The sequence below is a fragment of the Nerophis lumbriciformis genome, linkage group LG01 (assembly GCF_033978685.3).
Source record: "Nerophis lumbriciformis linkage group LG01, RoL_Nlum_v2.1, whole genome shotgun sequence".
In the NCBI taxonomy this organism is placed as follows: domain Eukaryota; kingdom Metazoa; phylum Chordata; class Actinopteri; order Syngnathiformes; family Syngnathidae; genus Nerophis; species Nerophis lumbriciformis.
In genome coordinates this window covers 23712501-23730763 of record NC_084548.2, presented here as the reverse complement: position 1 = coordinate 23730763, position 18263 = coordinate 23712501, and the positions used below count along the sequence as shown (strand labels likewise).

General features: G+C 40.4%; 2 protein-coding genes across 3 annotated transcripts in view; both read left to right on the top strand.

Moving 5' to 3' along the window:
• The first annotated feature begins 3418 nt into the window (after positions 1–3418).
• LOC133617541 (uncharacterized) lies at positions 3419–10627 on the top strand. The gene is made up of 2 exons (XM_061977552.1): positions 3419–3917; positions 9005–10627. Exons 1-2 carry the CDS (start codon positions 3683–3685, stop codon positions 9787–9789), a joined length of 1020 nt encoding a protein of 339 aa, XP_061833536.1. The 5' UTR covers positions 3419–3682; the 3' UTR covers positions 9790–10627.
• A 7317-nt stretch (positions 10628–17944) lies between these two features.
• Positions 17945–18263, top strand: part of arl6ip6 (ADP-ribosylation factor-like 6 interacting protein 6) — a 9541-nt gene continuing 9222 nt past the window's right edge. For both annotated transcript variants that reach the window (XM_061977663.1, XM_061977657.1), the window contains exon 1: positions 17945–18111. In XM_061977663.1, the coding sequence (XP_061833647.1) occupies positions 17979–18111 (133 nt within the window). In that variant the 5' untranslated portion in view covers positions 17945–17978. The remainder of the gene's footprint in view (positions 18112–18263) is intronic.

Below are 18263 nucleotides of genomic sequence, written 5' to 3'. Positions count from 1 at the left end.
ACATGTTAATTTTATACTGCTGTTTGTCAACAGCGGCTGAGGTCCAGATCCTTAGCCTGCTGGAAAATATAAAGCACACCCAAGACCAGCTGATGGCGAAGGTAAACTTCTTACTAAGCAGGTTGACCATTAACCCGGGGCCAGAAGTTGAAATGCCAGCCAATATCCAGTTTCCACTGACACGGTTGGAGGCAGTGGAGGCATTTGAGGCATTTTTGAATGACCCATCAAATGGCCCAGCTCGACAAAGAGTGGTGAGGTTTCTTACTTAATATGAATGGTGCCAATAGGTTTATTGATTGTCCATGATTATGCAAATATTCTCTTGAATCAGCCCTGACAACCAGGCCTGTCCTGAACCGCCTTTTCCCAGTGGTAAGATTATGTCAGTGAGCCACAATCAAAGTTGCAACTTTGTAAACCGTATTGATCACTGTAAATCTATCCTAAACAGGTGGCTTCAATGTGAATTATCCTGCTTTGGAAGAATCTTGCTGACTAAAATGGATAGCATATCCAGACTTATCGTTCCCTGCCTACTACAACCAAGGTTGTTAAAACTATTGATATCAACCTAAAATTCATTTGGAAAAATAAATGTCATTATATAAGAAAAGAAGATATGGTTAGAGATGTCAAAGAGGGTAGTTTAAATATGATTAACATTAATGTAATGAATGGAGTCTTAAAACTAAAATGGTTAAAAAATCACGTTCAATATAGTATATAATTCCAAATGTCATGATCCAGATATTGGGAAGTATACATTTTGTTGGGACTTTCATGTCAACTCATTACCAGTAAAACTGTCTGATTTTCACCAACAAACCCTATCCATCCATCCATTTCCTACCGCTTATTCCCTTTGGGGTCGTCTTGGAAATTATTTTTTAAACACAATTTCTCTCCACACAACACACCTACAGTATATGGAATAACCAATACATTTTAGTTAATAGAAAATCCATATATATATAGAAGAATGCAGCTCTGTAGGCATTTGGGCTGTCAGGCATTTTACGGACAGTTGTGGCATTTTGTTAACCCGGGGGTCAGCAACCGGCGGCTCTAGATGCGGCTCTTTAGCGCCGCCCTAGTGGCTCCCTGGTCCTCTTTCAGAGATGTGTGAAAATGGAAAAAGATGAAGAAAAAAAATAATAATTATTTAATATATTTTATGTAGGAGAACAAACATGACACAAACCTTCCTAATTGTTAGAAATACCACTGTTTATGTTATACATGTTTCACTGATGAGAGTATTTGGCAAGCATTGTTGTGTCCTACTAATTTCAGCGATCCTTGAACTCATCGTAGTTTGCTTACATGTTCAACTTTCTCCGATGCTGCCACAAAAAGACGTGTTTTATGCCTTCCTTGTGTCATTTTGTCCACCAAATGTTTTATGCTGTGCGTGAATGCACAAAAGTGAGCTTTGTTGATTTTATTGATTTGCTGGAGTACTTATCAGGCATATTTGGTCAATCCATGACTGCAAGCTAATCGATGCTAACATGCTATTTTGGCTAACTGCATGTACATATTGCATAATTATGTCTCGTTTGTATGTATATTTGACCTCATTTAATTTCCTTCACTTATGTCCTCTGTGTATTTAATTTATATTTGCATGTCTCATGACACATTATATGTATGTATATTGGCTGCGTTTCTCAAAGTTGTGTGTGTGTGCCATATTGTGCCAGACCACAGCAAACGTTACCCAGCTTGCAAAGATTGTAATAAATCTATTAGAAGAAGACAGCCTGCCGTTTCCTTAAACTTGGACACACACACACCTTCGGCCATTCTAAGACAGTCATTTCCAGGAGTTATCTCACCCTCTGAGGAGCCTCCATTTTACTAATGATTTCCAATGTTGCAGAAATGTGTAGAATAAAAATTAAAATGCAACATTTCTGTCAAAGAAGATTTGCGTCAGCTTTTGATAGTAGGCTAATATAGCTAATATAGACACTTACAGCATGTGTTGCCTTCATTTTAACACTTATATAAGGCCTTTAAAGTCATTTTGACAGTAGGCTAATATAGTAGGTATGTGGGTTTGTATAAAGCCTCAGGGAGTTGAACTCCCCTGCCTTACATAGTTCTGGGTCCATTTGGATCCGAACATTTTGGGTTGCCGACCCCTGTGTTAACCTAGGAAAACATCTATGAAAAGTATCAATGTTGTTCAAAAAATCAGTTTCAGGAGATCACCAAAGAAATACCTCTATCCTTAAAATCTATGGTGACTCAAGATGTTTTATAGTCAAACACCACTAATTGTCTGAGAAACCTTAATATTGAAGATGTTCATTTATGTGATGGAAAATGTTCCAACAAATATATGAGGGCAGTTTTAGTGAAATAATAATTTCCGGGCACAATTCATAGACAATATATCCGGAAGGAGTTTACAAAAGTTGAGCTAAGGAAAATAAGGACTAGATATATTACGTACCCAATTCTTCCCAGAATTAAAGAAATACAATTTAAAATGATTAATGGAATATACCCTTCAAAGGATTTTTTTGAAACTAAAATTGAACATGGAGGTTGACGGCTGTTATATCTGTGGAGCTGAAGAGGATGTTAATTTGTGGAATGTGAGAGTGTACATGTGTTTTGGGAGGAGATCAGAGATTGGCTGAGACAATGGTGTGGAGATGTCCCCATTCACAATAAAATAGATCACATTTGACCTATTTATAAATGATGGTAACATAGAAATGTTTGTCAATATTATCATGCTGCAAGCAACATTTTTTATACATAAATGTCGATTTCTGAAATTAAAACCTACATTTTCTAATTAGCTTAATGGTTTCAAATTATCAATTAAATATTGGGAAATGATTACAAGTACAAAAGCCCCTCAATTGATATCTTTATTTTAAAAAATCAAAGTGCCAAAATGGCTCAAAAAGCCATTTAAAAAAAAAAATTTTTTTATCATATTGTTTATTATTACAATTTATTATTAGTAATACTTTAATAATGTTTGTATTTGCTTTTATTTTCTGTCCTTGACATGATTTGTTAATGTCATAATTTGCTCAACCTGATGGATGTGTAACATTTTTGAATATGTTAAAAGTGCCTTGACTTTTATGTACATTGTGGTAATATGTTTGTTGATCAATAAATAAATAAAAAGTGCTAGCTAGCTAATTTTATCTAAATGCTACCTTTAAACGCTTCCAATCCAGTTTATTCTGATTATTTCTGCTTAACGATCCATCCATCCATCCATTTCTACCGCTTATTCCCTTTGGGGTCGCGGGGGGCGCTGGAGCCCATCTCAGCTACAATCGGGCGGAAGGCGGGGTACACCCTGGACAAGTCGCCTCCTCATCGCAGGGCCAACACAGATAGACAGACAACATTCACACTCACATCCACACACTAGGGCCAATTTAGTGTTGCCAATCAACTTATCCCCAGGTGCATGTCACCTTTTGTTTTCATAAAGTACTTGATTTTATCACATTATTTGAGCTGAAAATATTTTATTGTCATGGCAGAGAGACTGTACTTAACCGGACGTGACGTCACAAGAAACTACGCCACAAGATGGCAGAAATGTGACATGAAGTATGTCTGGCTGCCGTAAAACCTTAGTCGAAGTGGGGGGGAAAAGGCACCTCAATAAAAGGGTAAGCTACAAGATAATTTCAAAATGTTGAAAGAGTTGGTGAAGGAGCGACTAATGGCGGCAGCTAATGAAATATTCAGGCTGTTCGAAAGAACGATAGCGTCGTACGAGGAGGAACTTGAACGAACGATAGCATCATACGAGCAGGAACTTGACAAAACAATAGCGACCTACGAGGAGGAACTTTCTCGCGCAGGAGAGGAGAACAAACGGAAACTCCAACAACTGGAAGCTGTTTACAAGACGCAACACGTTGCAGGTATGTTGGAATGTTCACTAACGTTCTACTTTTAATAGCTCAGCACTCATTGCACTATTGTACGGAATATGTACTTCACTGTGCAACCTACTAGTAAAAGTCTCAATCAATCAACTCAGAAAAATATTTGTCCAAATAAACACGTTCTCGTAATTATACCAAAGCTATAGGTGGCACTATATCACTAACTTTGAGAACATTGTGTTCTAAAGTTGTTGACATTCAGCACTCAGATCCAACAGTACTGTAACAATAGGAGCTATTAAGATATGCGTTCCCTAGGCACTATTGTTTGTGTTGCCTTAGGGACATTATTTAGTGATGCACCGGAAATGGAGTAGAGCTTGTGAATTGTCTGCCAAAGTCATACTTGCCAACCCTCCCGATTTTCCCGGGAGACTCCCGAATTTCAGTGCCCCTCCCGAAAATCTCCCGGGGCAACCCATCCATTTTCATCCATCCATTTTCTACCGCTTATTCCCTTCGGGGTCGCGGGGGCGCTGGAGCCTATCTCAGCTACAATCGGGCGGAAGGCGGGGTACACCCTGGACAAGTCGCCACCTCCCGAATCTCTCCCGATTTCCACCCTTACAACAATATTGGGGGCGTGCCTTAAAGGCACTGCCTTTAGCGTCCTCTACAACCTGTCGTCACATCCGCTTTTCCTCCATACAAACAACGTACCGGCCCAGTCACATAATATATGCGACTTGTACACACACATAAGTGAATGCAATGCATAATTGGTCAATAGCCATACAGGTCACACTGAGGGTGGCCGTATAAACAACTTTAACACTGTTACAAATATGCGCCACACTGTGAACCCACACCAAACAAGAATGACAAACACATTTCGGGAGAACATCCACACCGTAACACAACATAAACACAGCAGAACAAATACCCAGAACCCCTTGCAGCACTAACTCTTCCGGGACGCTACAATATACACCCCGCTACCACCAAACCCCCCCCAAAAGCCCCCCGCGCCCCCATCTCCCGAATTCGGAGGTATCAAGGTTGGCAAGTATGGCCAAAGTTGAACAAATAATTACGGCCCAGTTCGCTCTAAATAATAAAAGATGTAGTCCCTTAGTGATAGAACAGAATTTGTGCCAACATTAACGTAATTACAGATTGCTTAGGCTCGTTTATACTCTAGTAAACCATACTTGCCAACCGTGAGACCTCCGATTTCGGGAGATTGAGGTGGGCGGGGTTAAGTGGGGAGGAGTATATTTATATCTAGAATTCACTGAAATTTAAGTATTTCATTGAAATGTGGTTATATATATTTATTGTATTATATATATATATATATATATATATATATATATATATATATATATAATATACTGCTCAAAAAAATTAAAGGAACACTTTGAAAACACATCAGATTTCAATGGTGAAAAAAAAAATGTCGGATATCTATACTGATATGGACAGTTTAATGTCTCAGAAACAAAAGGATGCCACATCTTTTGATGGAAATAAAAGTTTTCAGCCTACAGAGGGCTCAGTATATAGACACCCCAAAAATCAAAGTGAAAAAATGATGTGGCAGGCTCATCCATTTTGCCTAAATTCAATTTCTGCAACTCAAAATTATTTTCAATATCTTGTGTAGCCCCCACGTGCTTGTGTGCATGCTTGACAATGTCGCGGCATGCTCCTAATGAGACAACGGATGGCGTGTTGTGGGATGTCCTCCCAGATCTGTCTAAGGGCATCAGTGAGCTCCTGTAAAGTCTGAGGAGCAACCTGGCGGCGTCTGATGGACCAAAACATTATGTCCCAGAGGTGTTCTATCGGGTTTAGATCAGGTGATCGTGAGGGCCATTCAATTGTGTCAATTCCTTCATCCTCCAGATACTGTCTGCATACTCTTGACACATGAGGCCGGGCATTGTGGACCAGGAGGAACCCAGGACCTACTGCACCAGCGTAGGGTCTGACCATGGGTGCAAGGATTTCATCCCGATACCTAATGGCAGTCAGACTGCCGTTCTCTAGCCTGTAGAGGTCTGTTCGTCCCTCCATGGAAATGCCTCCCCAGACCATCACTGTCCCACCACCGAACGGGTCATGCTGAATGATGTTGCAGGCAGCATAGCGCTCTCCTTGGCTTCTCCAGACCCTTTCACGTCTATCACAGTTGCTCAGGGTAAACCTGCTCTCATCTGTGAAAAGCACATGGCGCCAGTGGCGGATTTGCCAATTCTGGTGTTCTATGGCAAATGCCAATCGAGCTCCACGGTTCTGAGCAGTGAGCACAGAGCACACTACAGGACGTCGTGCCCTGAGGCCACCCTCGTGAAGTCTGTTTCTGACTGTTTGGGCAGAGACATTCACACCAGTAGCCTGCTGGAGGTCATTCTGTAGGGCTCGGGCAGTGCTCAACCTGTTCCTCCTTGCACAAAGAAGCAGATATCGGTCCTGCTGATGGGATGAGGACCGTCTACGGCCCTGTCCAGCTCTCCTAGAGTAACTGCCTGTCTCCTGGAATCTCCTCCATGCTCTGGAGATTGTACTGGGAGACACATCAAATCTTCTTGCAACAGCACGCATGGATGTGCCATCCTGGAGGAGTAGGACAATCTGCGCAACTTTAGGAGGGTTAAGAAATCGCCTCATGCTCCCAGTCGTGATAATGACTCTAGCTAAAGCCAACACTTGTGGAAAAACAGTTAAAAAAGATCAAGAGGGAGGAACTTGAAATGGCCTCCACCTGCAAAACCAGTCCTGTTTTGGGGGCCATCTCGTTGTTGCCCCTCTAGTGCACCTGTTGTTAATTCCATCAGCACCAATGCAGCTGAAACTGATTAGCAACCCCCTGTGCCACGTACCTGACCAAAACCTTATCAGAAAAGTGCAATTGAATTCATGCCATACCCTGATAAAAAACTGTTCCTTTAATTTTTTTGAGCAGTGTGTGTGTGTATATATATATATATATATATATATATATATATATATAAAATAAATACTTGAATTTCAGTGTTCATTTATTTACACATATACACACACATAAAAGTCTGATCTATGAAATGTGCAGGCAGCATACCCCTTCCCCTTCGAGCTGTCCTGGATGAACTGAAATTATTTTTTCCAATCATTTTGGAACTTGCAGCGTACTTCTTCTTACTCATCGTCACCATGTCTCTTCTTTGTTCTTCTGCTTCGTCTCTGTTATGTTTTTGGACATTACTACTTGCTGTAGTTTTAAAGCAATGCATGATGGGAATCCGGATGTTGTGTGTCAGTGTATTAACGTGCCGGCTGGAATAAACACACGCTGAGAAATAGCTGCGTGCCTGCTTACTTTGTGGGTTATAAATAAACCTATGGATAACGGAGACATAATAGTCTCCTTTTCAGGTGAGAGAGGACGCTAAAGGCAGTGCCTTTAAGGCACGCCCCCAATATTGTTGTCCGGGTGGAAATCGGGAGAAATTCAGGAGAATGGTTGCCCCTGGAGATTTTCGGGAGGGGCACTGAAATTCGTGAGTCTCCCGGGAAAATCGGAAGGGTTGGCAAGTATCTAGTAAACACGTAAGCAGTGTTGCCAAATGGGAAATGAGAAATAATTGCGTCTAAAATGATCGGATTTTGAGGAAGACTTTTATATACCCAATTTGACATTTCTCGGAACCATCTGCTCCTGTAAGAAAATAAATAAAATAAAATAAAAGGGTTACCACAGTGTAGCTCAGGAGTCACCAACCTTTTGCAACCTAAGAACGGTTACTTCATGGTTACTGAATAATACCGAGGGCTACCAATTTTGATGCACAAATAACAAATTTGCTCAGTTTACTTTTAATTATATCTTATTTTAATGGTGACCCCAGTAATACATTTTCTAGATAACTATCTTAAAGGTAGGAAATATTGATATTAGCATTCAACACTTTTTTTATTTACACCTGAAATAGTTGTTTTTTAATGATAACTTCTACACAACACTTCTCAAGTTATATATCTAAACAGTCTATATTTTTAAAAGATAGCCAAGTGTGTAAATGTGAATGTTGTCTGTCTAACTGTCTAACTGTCTGTCTAACTGTGTTGGCCCTGCGATGTGATGGTGGACAAGTGTCCAGGGTGTACCCCGCCTTCTGCTCGAATGCAGCTGAGATAGGCTCCAGCCCCCACAACCCTTACAGGGACAAGCGGTAGGAAATGGATGGATGGAGTATCGTACCTTTCGACAGGGTGAGGAGTGGAGGGTTTCATTTGCAATCTGGGAACACCTCTGTACACGTACAGTTTGTAGACGTACTCAGAAAGTAGGTTATAAATGTGACTGTGGAGAAAAGTTTACACCAAACAATATCAAATACATATTACCTTGATCAGACCTGGGCAAATTAAGGCCCAGGTTTTAACGGGCCGCATGCGTTTCCACAGTTTCCAGAGCGGCCAGCCTGAAATGCGGGTGTCAGGGACAGACGCGGAAGGAGAATTTTACAACTAAGTTCTAAAGCTTAGGGATATATCAGTTTGGGTAATTATTTCACTGTGTTTGTTCCTTTTTTGTTGCGTTTCTCTTGATTGTAAAATATGTCGATCAAGAGGGGGTGTGACGTTCATATGTTGTCAATATTCAGTGTTTTATTGTTCATAGTTAATATTGTAAATCCCACATTCTTTATTTTCATGTACATTCTGGGTCTCTCATTCAGGAAAAACATTTTAAAAATTCCATTCCGTTTTTTAAGGCGGTCTGTCATAACGTTTTTAGCATTCAATCAGACCTTTCGGCCCCCATACACATTTTTTTCTCTAAATTTGGCACCCCGAGTCAAAACAATGGCCCAGGCCTAACCGAGATCATAAGGAAGTCTGTTAAATGTAAATTGGAATCGTCATAGGTCCCCCTTAAGAAACTTGTGAAATTAATGCTTTTATGTGGATATGAAATACTACCCAGACATTAAACAAATGGTGAGGAGATGGTTGATCAATAAAAATATTCCAAGAAAATAGCCCTGAACATGATGTGTGCGTACCTACAAAATCCTCCCTGACAATCACAATCTCAATTCTTAGCAGGTAAAATATGATTCACAATTTTTTTGCAGAACCGTGCAGCCCCAGTGAAGAGGAACCACACCCTCAGCCGCAGGGGGGAAGCCCTACCTTGGAGCAGAAAGATCCACAGCCCCGCCATATCAAAGAGGAACAGGAGGACGTTTGGCCCACTCTGGAAGGACAGTGTCTTCTTACGGGTGTCTCCGTAAAGACTGAAGACGAAACACAAGCAGACAGCTTCTTAGCTCCACTATCGGACAGTGACGACACAACATCACACTCTCCTGAGGCTGAAGACCAGGACAACGCCCAAGAACCTTTGAGCAGCGATATAGACTTTGAAGGTGAAATGAGGACTCACACAGACATAAAACACTCCGAATTCTCTGAAAAAAAGACACAGAGGAAATGTTTAATCTGCTCAATTTGTGCTAAAAGCTTTCCTTACGAGAGCCATTTGACTCTACACATGCGGACACACACTAGAGAAAAACCCTACAGTTGCTCAGTTTGCAGTAAAGGATTCTCTCAAAAGGGAAATATGGTAGCACACATGACAACGCATACAGAAGACAAACCTTTTAGTTGCTTAGTTTGTGATGAAAAATTCTCTCGAAAGTCATATATGGTATTACACATGAGAACTCACACTGGAGAAAAACCTTTTAGTTGTTCAGTTTGTGGTCAAAGAATATCAAGAAAGTCAAATATTCTGTCACATATGAGAACGCACACAGGTGAAAAACCATTTGGTTGTTCTTACTGTGATAGAAGATTCTCTCATAAGATATCAGTGGTAAAACACATGAAATCACACATTAGAAAAAAAGTTTGATGTCTACGTTTTTGGTGAAAGTTATTCTTGTTTGACAGCATACATCTCACGACAGAATAATCATTTTCCTGGCTAGTGCTGAAATCATAAAACTGTAATGTCACAATACCGTAAATTCCGGACTATAAGCCACTACTTTTTTCCTACACTTTGAACCCTTGGCTGATAAAACAGTGCGGCTAATTCATGGATTTATCTTTGCTGACGGCCATGTAAATAGTTAAAAAAAAATACCAAGCAAACACACTGAAAAAGTGTGTTATTGTTTGTGCTATGGTGCTATCCTTTGGGTGAGCTCGCTCACTGCAGGTGCTTTCATCCGGAAGTAGAATTGCCGTTCTCTCTTCAAGTCGTCCGTAGCATTTCTACTCGTATGGATTCTTCATTCATCACTCCAAGCAACGTTTTACAATATAACTAAAACTGTTTATACTTACTAAACCGTCCCATGTGTGAAGTCTAGGAGGGTTTTCATGCATATTTGTATTGGCAACACTAAATTGTACCTAGTGTGTGAATGTTGTCTGTCTATCTGTGTTGGCCCTGCGATGACGTGTCGACTTGTCCAGGGTGTACTCCGCCTTCTGCCCGAATGCGGCTAATATAGGCTCCAGCACGCCCCGCGACCTCGAAAGGTCAGCGGTTGAAAATGGATGGATATGTGGGTTAATTCAATAGGAATAATTTTTAATAATGTATTTTATTATCATTTCATGGACACAGTGTTGTGTCCATGAAAGATTACATAACACATTATGACAGAAACTTTGTAAAGACAAGCATAAAAATAAAACGTGGATGGTTTGACTGTTCTTTCAGATCAAAGTTGTCTGGTTTTAAATGATGACACAAAGTCTCTCCTCCCAAGTGCTGCTGCTCATGTGTGCCTCCTCCATCGTGTACAAACACAAACAAATCCATCTGAACAAGTCTCTGTTCTCTATATTTATGTAGCTCCATCTCAGGTACACTGCAAATTATTTGCCACAAGATTTAAAAAAAAAAAAAAAAGGTTTGAGGAATGCTCCTATATTTTTTAAAAGCTATGTACTTACTTTAAACCATCTTTACATCATAATGTTAATTTTTAGCATGAATAATTGTATTTTGACTATTCTACTTTAAAAATGTTAAAATTGAGAAAATAACTATTCAAATAAGATATTTTGGTTGTCCCCGCATAGAAAATCTTGTTTAAAGATTCTGCAACATCCCGAGGATGCTTATTAATTTAAGAATTACTTAATTAACTTAATCCTCTTCATCCCTGACGGGACATAAGGCTTCGACGATCTGCCTCCATCTGGACCTGTCTTGAGCAACATGCTGTGCCTCGCCCCAGGTTAGGTTCATCTCCTTCAGCTCAGCTGTCACCGCACGCCGCCACGTGTTCTTGGGCCGGCCTTGCTTTCTTTTCCCAGGTGGAGTCCAACCTAGTGCGATCTTGGGGATGCGGTCTTGGTCCATCCTCAGAAAATGCCCAAGCATCTGTAAGCTAAGGTTAATGTCAATGTTAGTGCCATGGAACTGATTTAATTACAATTCAGGAATAACATGTCCTACTGAGCACAATTACATACAGTGGTTGATTGCCAAATGTCCCCTCTGTTCTTTCCTTCTGCACCATGCGTTCCACTCCAAAGAGGAGGGGGTCTTCTTCCACAGCCACCATGATGGCAAGCTACTGAATCTCACAAGGCTCCAGGCAAATATTAAAATGCAACAGGTGTTTGTCAGGGAAATTATTTTTGCCAATGATACCGCCTTTGACAGCACAAACCGCCAGAACTGGTTACAGCCTCTCCACAAACCAGGCATTGTCGCGACGCCTCTGGCAGTCACCAGCGTCCCTGGGAGTGGGAAACCACAGGAGTTTGGACCTCTTTGGCTTCCCTACAGCATGCCAAGACTTCAGACTCACAGTCTCCATAAAGAAAACTAAGGTTCTGGCCCCCGACCACCCTGACTAAGCCGAACATCAAAGTCCAGGACCAGTTTTGTACGTATCTCGGCTCAACTGTCAACAGAAACATGTCCCTGGACACCAAACTAAGTGCCCGCATTGGCAAGGCTCTCGAAGATAAATCCCAAACTCCACCTGCACACCAAGCTGAGGACTTATTCAGCATGTGGACTCAGCACTCCTTACTCATCATTACACGCATTCTGGACACACAACTAGTAGGTTTAGAAGCATGTCGTCATACATCAGAGAACCAGCTGGATCGCAGATTAGCAAGAACTTGGCGACGTAGACTTGAAGTGAAGTGAATTATATTTATATAGCGCTTTTCTCTAGTGACTCAAAGCACTTTACATAGTGACACCCAATATCTAAGTTACATTTAAACCAGTGTGGGTGGCACTGGGGGCAGGTGGGTAAAGTGTCTTGCCCAAGGACACAACGGCAGTGACCGAGATGGCGGAAGCGGGAATCAAACCTGGAACCCTCAAGTTGCTGGCACGGCCACTCTACCAACCGAGCAATGCCGCCCCAACTTGAAAAAATCCCTTTAAGTAAGACTGCATTATAAGCTGTACTACACCTGAGAGGTGGGAATCTTTGGTCACCTCATGCTTCGATTACGATTCAGGAGCTACGATTCGATTAAAAATGTATTGTTGATGCATTGTGTATATTGATGCAGTTTTAGATTTATTTTATTTTCACTAAATAAGCGTTTATCACTTGCAACTTAAAAAAAACAATTTATTTGGAATAAGAAACAGTTAAATTAATTCCCACATTTATTAAATTAATGAAAATGTGTGTAAAACTGGACCATAAGTGACCTATAGTAAAAGAGCTGGTCAGATCTCTCGGTGAGGTGGCTTGCTGCGGTCAGCAGCAAATTTTAGAACTATCGGCATTACTTTATTTACAAAAAGTAAATCGATTATTGATGTTTACTAGTTGATTCTGTAATCGTCCATGTCCGAATTGCAATGCATCTAAACATTGATTATTTCCCCCACCTCTGCTACACACGGTCTGTGGTAATGTTTTACAGTCCCAAATAGTCCTGAGCAACTGGAGTGAGCAGACAAGTTGACAAAAGATCCGGCTCCAGGAACGAGTTGCAATGAAAGACACCGTGTGCTTGACGCTGCACACTTTGCTCACTAATTTGAGTCACACAGTTCTAGAACTATACTGAGATTACACTAACACCATCTTTCTAATCTAAACTAAGGGAGAGAGGGGCGGGACTCCCCTATTTATATATCCTGTATAAAATTGTGATTGTTTTAATTTGAACAGGTCTCATACTGAGGCTCCAGCACCACCAGTGACCCCAAAAGGGACAAGCGGTAGAAAATGGATGGATGGAAGGTCTCATGGGTACCTTGTTAATGTACAATACTAAGATATTCAAATGATACAGTATAACGGCACTGATATCTAGCTGTAAACTGGCGCGCTAATCACTAGGTATCTTAAATCCTAACATGAATATAGAAATATAATTATTTATTCATGTTTTCATTTGAAACCAAAGTACAGTGGGTAAGGTGACCACGCCACTGCCGTTTCTAAATGACATTAGAGTGTGTTGGATCAATTTGAAAGACATTTACATTTGTTGAAAAAAATGCAAGGAGATATAAAAATGTATAAAAACTGAGTTTAATCAGCCAAAAATATTTTGACCCCCCTACAGTACCTCTGCGGTTCACCTGAGGGTCATATTTATTGAATATGCTTTGGTGTAAATTTGGGATAGACGCAGTCACATTTATAACCCCCTTTTTGAGTATGTCTGCAACATTGTCCATTTGGGAAAGACCCTCTGATTACCTCTGCCAGAAGGTTATGTAAGTGTTACAATTAATAACATAACTAAAAAACTAACTAACTAAAATCTCATTGGCAGATTTTCGGAAACTTCTAGAATACGTCCGAAATGAGATAAGTAACAACATATTAGATTCTGGGACTGATCCAGATCATTTGTACTGCATTAACATACGTTTACATCTTTGTCTGTGTGCGCACGTGTGCGCTAGCGGCCCCGCAGATTTATGATTGTATCTTGTATGTCTTCAATGTATGTTATTTAGTTCAGTGTTTCTTAACCATAGGGCTGAGGCCCAATCTTGGCTCACCAAAACATAACAGTTTCTCAGCAGTGTTCTGTATGTGCCTCAGTTGTAATACACTTTTCCACCACTTGTGGCAATAATGACTATGTCAAACAAACGCAAGAAGTCTGGAGCTGAAGTCAGAGAGAAGTCTCTTAAGTGAAAAAATTATGACTAAAGTGGTGAAGCTGTATTACCATTTGCACTTTAATTTTATTGACAGTTTAGTCAAAAACATATTCATTATTAGCCTATTTCTTTTAGCACAAGATTAGGGATGTCCGATAATATCGGCCGATAAATGCGTTAAAATGTAATATCGGAAATTATCGGTATCGGTTTCTTTATTATCGGTATCGTTTTTTGTGTTTTTTTTAAATTAAATCAACATAAAAAACACAAGATACACTTACAATTAGTGCACTAACCCAAAAAACCTCCCTCCTCATTCACACTCATTCACACAAAAGGGTTGTTTCTTTCTGTTATTAATATTCTGGTTCCTACATTATATGTCAATATATATCAATACAGTCTGCAAGGGATACAGTCCGTAAGCACACATGATTGTGCGTGCTGCTGGTCCACTAATAGTACTAACCTTTAACAGTTAATTTTACTCATTTTCATTAATTACTAGTTTCTATGTAACTGTTTTTATATTGTTTTACTTTCTTTTTTATTCAAGGAAATGGTTTTGATTTATTTATCTTATTTTTTTATTTATTTTTTAAAAGTACCTTATCTTCACCATACCTGGTTGTCCAAATTAGGCATAATAATGTGTTAATTCCACGACTGCATATATCTGTTGATATCGGTATCGGTTGATAGCGGTATCGGTAATTAAAGAGTTGGGCAATATCGGAATATCGGCAAAAAGCCATTATCGGACATCCCTACACAAGGTATTGGGTGTACATTTATTTTTTTGGTCAGTTATTTATGAATACCTTCTTATGCAGTATTATATATTTTTGTAACCCGCCTGACCTAAGCCTAATGTTTATGTGTTAAATAGATAATAATCTTAGTGATTAACACATGCGTTCATATCATTTGACAACGCAAATGATATTACATAACTGTAAGTATGTTAGATATAATTATTGAATTTAATTAAAATCAAGAGTAAGATGACTAATTCAGTGTTGCTATTTGGCTTGGGCGCTCTGTCGTGGAAGAAGTTGGGCCCCAGGGTCAAAACGGTTGAAGAACCCCTGATTTAGTTCAATGCAGTTAGGTAGGATGTAGCGTGCAGCACGTTTGTTGTGCATGACAAATGTACCAGTAATGTGTGACGTGGGAGAGACAAAGTTGGATGTAAATAATTGTCTCGCAAAAGTAGCTCACATGAGCTGTTATCTTTTTATAATCGTTTCCTTTACTTCCTGTATCTGATATTTATATTTGTGTGTGTTTTATGTATTTCATGTGTTCTATGTACAGTGTAAGTGACTTTGGAGATAATTCATGAATATTTTGCGTGTAAGATCTATAAAACTCAAATTGGATCACTGCCTAAGAACGGAACTCGTTCATAACCAGAGGACCACTCGTACTCACCTGTCCCTCCTTAGTATTGCACAATAACAAGTAACCTGTAGGGCCAGTGTTGTATATTCGATGGTCGCGTGATGGGTGATGAGCCAAGAAGACGCCTTTTTTTTTTGATTGAAACTTTTATTAGTAGATTGCACAGTACAGTACATATTCCGTACAATTGACCACTAAATGGTAACACCCGAATAAGTTTTTGAACTTGTTTAAGTCGGGGTCCACGTTAACGAGGAATCGTCGAACAAAAAGCTTTATTTGTTTCAGACTGGAACTGCAGCTTCCAGAAGAAAGAGTATAGGCCTGATTACTCTTCTGCTGTCTTCTTGGACAACAGTCCTTTAATAACTTTTACACTAAGACAGTTACTCTTTGTTGTTCTAGCCTTGGGGCCGGTCAGTCTGGACAAAGCCCATTTTGTTGCTTGGCCAGTCAACCTATTTTCTGTGATCGGTTTGAGTCGGGTGACCTCCGAACCATATCCTCCATCTGGCTTCCTACCAGATGTTGCTTATGTCTTTACACTTCCTCCTAAAATCCAAACCTGCATTCCTGTAGGATTCCAATTTCCTGGGGGCAAGAACCACCACTCTCGGGAGAGCTTGTGATGGACATGTGCACTTTTAAAACTATCTAAGGGCATATTTCCTTAGTACAAACCCCGTTTCCATGTGAGTTGGGAAATTGTGTTAGATGTAAATATAAACGGCATACAATGATTTGCAAATCATTTTCAACCCATATTCAGTTGAATATGCTACAAAGACAACATATTTGATGTTCAAACTGATAAACTTTTTTTTTTTGCAAATAATCATTAACTTTAGAATTTGATGCCAGCAACACGTGACAAAGAAGTTGGGAAAGGTGGCAATAAATACTGGTAAAGTTGAGGAATGCTCATCAAACACTTATTTGGAACATCCCACAGGTGTGCAGGCTAATTGGGAACAGGTGGGTGCCATGATTGGGTATAAAAGTAGATTCCATGAAATGCTCAGTCATTCACAAACAAGGATGGGGCGAGGGTCACCACTTTGTCAACAAATGCGTGAGCAAATTGTTGAACAGTTTAAGAAAAACCTTTCTCAACCAGCTATTGCAAGGAATTTAGGGATTTCACCATCTACGGTCCTTAATATCATCAAAGGGTTCAGAGAATCAGGAGAAATCACTGCACGTAAGCAGCTAAGCCCGTGACCTTCGATCCCTCAGGCTGTACTGTATCAACAAGCGACATCAGTGTGTAAAGGATATCACCACATGGGCTCAGGAACACTTCAGAAACCCACTGTCAGTAACTACAGTTGGTCGCTACATCTGTAAGTGCAAGTTAAAACTCTCCTATGCAAGGCGAAAACCGTTTATCAACAACACCCAGAAAAGCTGTCGGCTTCGCTGGGCCTGAGCTCATCTAAGATGGACTGACACAAAGTGGAAAAGTGTTCTGTGGTCGGACGTGTCCACATTTCAAATTGTTTTTGGAAACCGTGGACGTCGTGTCCTCCGGACCAAAGAGGAAAAGAACCATCCGGATTGTTATCGGCGCAAAGTTGAAAATCTAGCATCTGTGATGGTATGGGGGTGTATTAGTGCCCAAGACATGGGTAACTTACACATCTGTGAAGGCGCCATTAATGCTGAAAGGTACATACAGCTTTTGGAGCAACATATGTTGCCATCCAAGCACTGTTACCATGGACGCCCCTGCTTATTTCAGCAAGACAATGCCAAGCCACGTGTTACATCAACGTGGCTTCATAGTAAGAGTGCGGGTACTAGACTGGCCTGCCTGTAGTCCAGACCTATCTCCCATTGAAAATGTGTGGCGCATTATGAAGCCTAAAATACCACAACGGAGACCCCCGGACTGTTGAACAACTTAAGCTGTACATCAAGCAAGAATGGTAAAGAATTCCACGTGAGAAGCTTAATAAATGTGTCTCCTCAGTTCCCAAACGTTTACTGAGTGTTGTTAAAAGGAAAGGCCATGTAACACAGTGGTGAACATGCACTTTCCCAACTACTTTGGCACGTGTTGCAGCCATGAAATTCTAAGTTAATTATTTGCAAAAAAAAAATTAAGTTTATGAGTTTGAACATCAAATATCTTGTCTTTGTAGTGCATTCAATTGAATATGGTTGAAAATAATTTGCAAATCATTGTATTCCGTTTATATTTACATCTAACACAATTTCCCAACTCATATGGAAACGGGGTTTGTGACCAAATACAAATACCTATTAGCTCACAATCATATAAGGAAATGGTACACGGTAGGGCTGGGTGTCGGTACTCGATACCGACCGAAACAACCCGATACCAAGTAGTATCGAAACTGCGTCTGTCAAACGATACCTGCAATCGGTTGTTTTTGTACCCAGATCAAGAAAAAATTACTGTTCCTATGGTTTTGATCGCAGCCAATCACTGCAAGCGTTCTTCGATTCAATGCGCCATGTGATTGGTCCGCCACCGCAACAACAATAGTTTGTATGGTGGTAAAGCGGGTTGAAGCAGTGCATAATTGGCTGGTCATCATTCCGAGATGCCGGTGTTGTGCCGGAAAACGCACCCCTGCCATAATATGCACCCCCTGACGCGGGAGCGCGCTTACGTCACTCCAGTATCGTCGTCGTCGTCATGTCAACAGGACGCTGCTCAACCGTCGATAACTTCAGGTAATATATAAATGGTTACAGTACTCATCCTTTGTGTGTTAAAACAGGTATTGTGAAGTAAATAGTTTTGGGCATGTCGTAGGCATGAGCTAACGCTAGCTTCGCTTGCTCGCTAATTACACAGCCGAAATTATACTTTGTTGTACATGTTT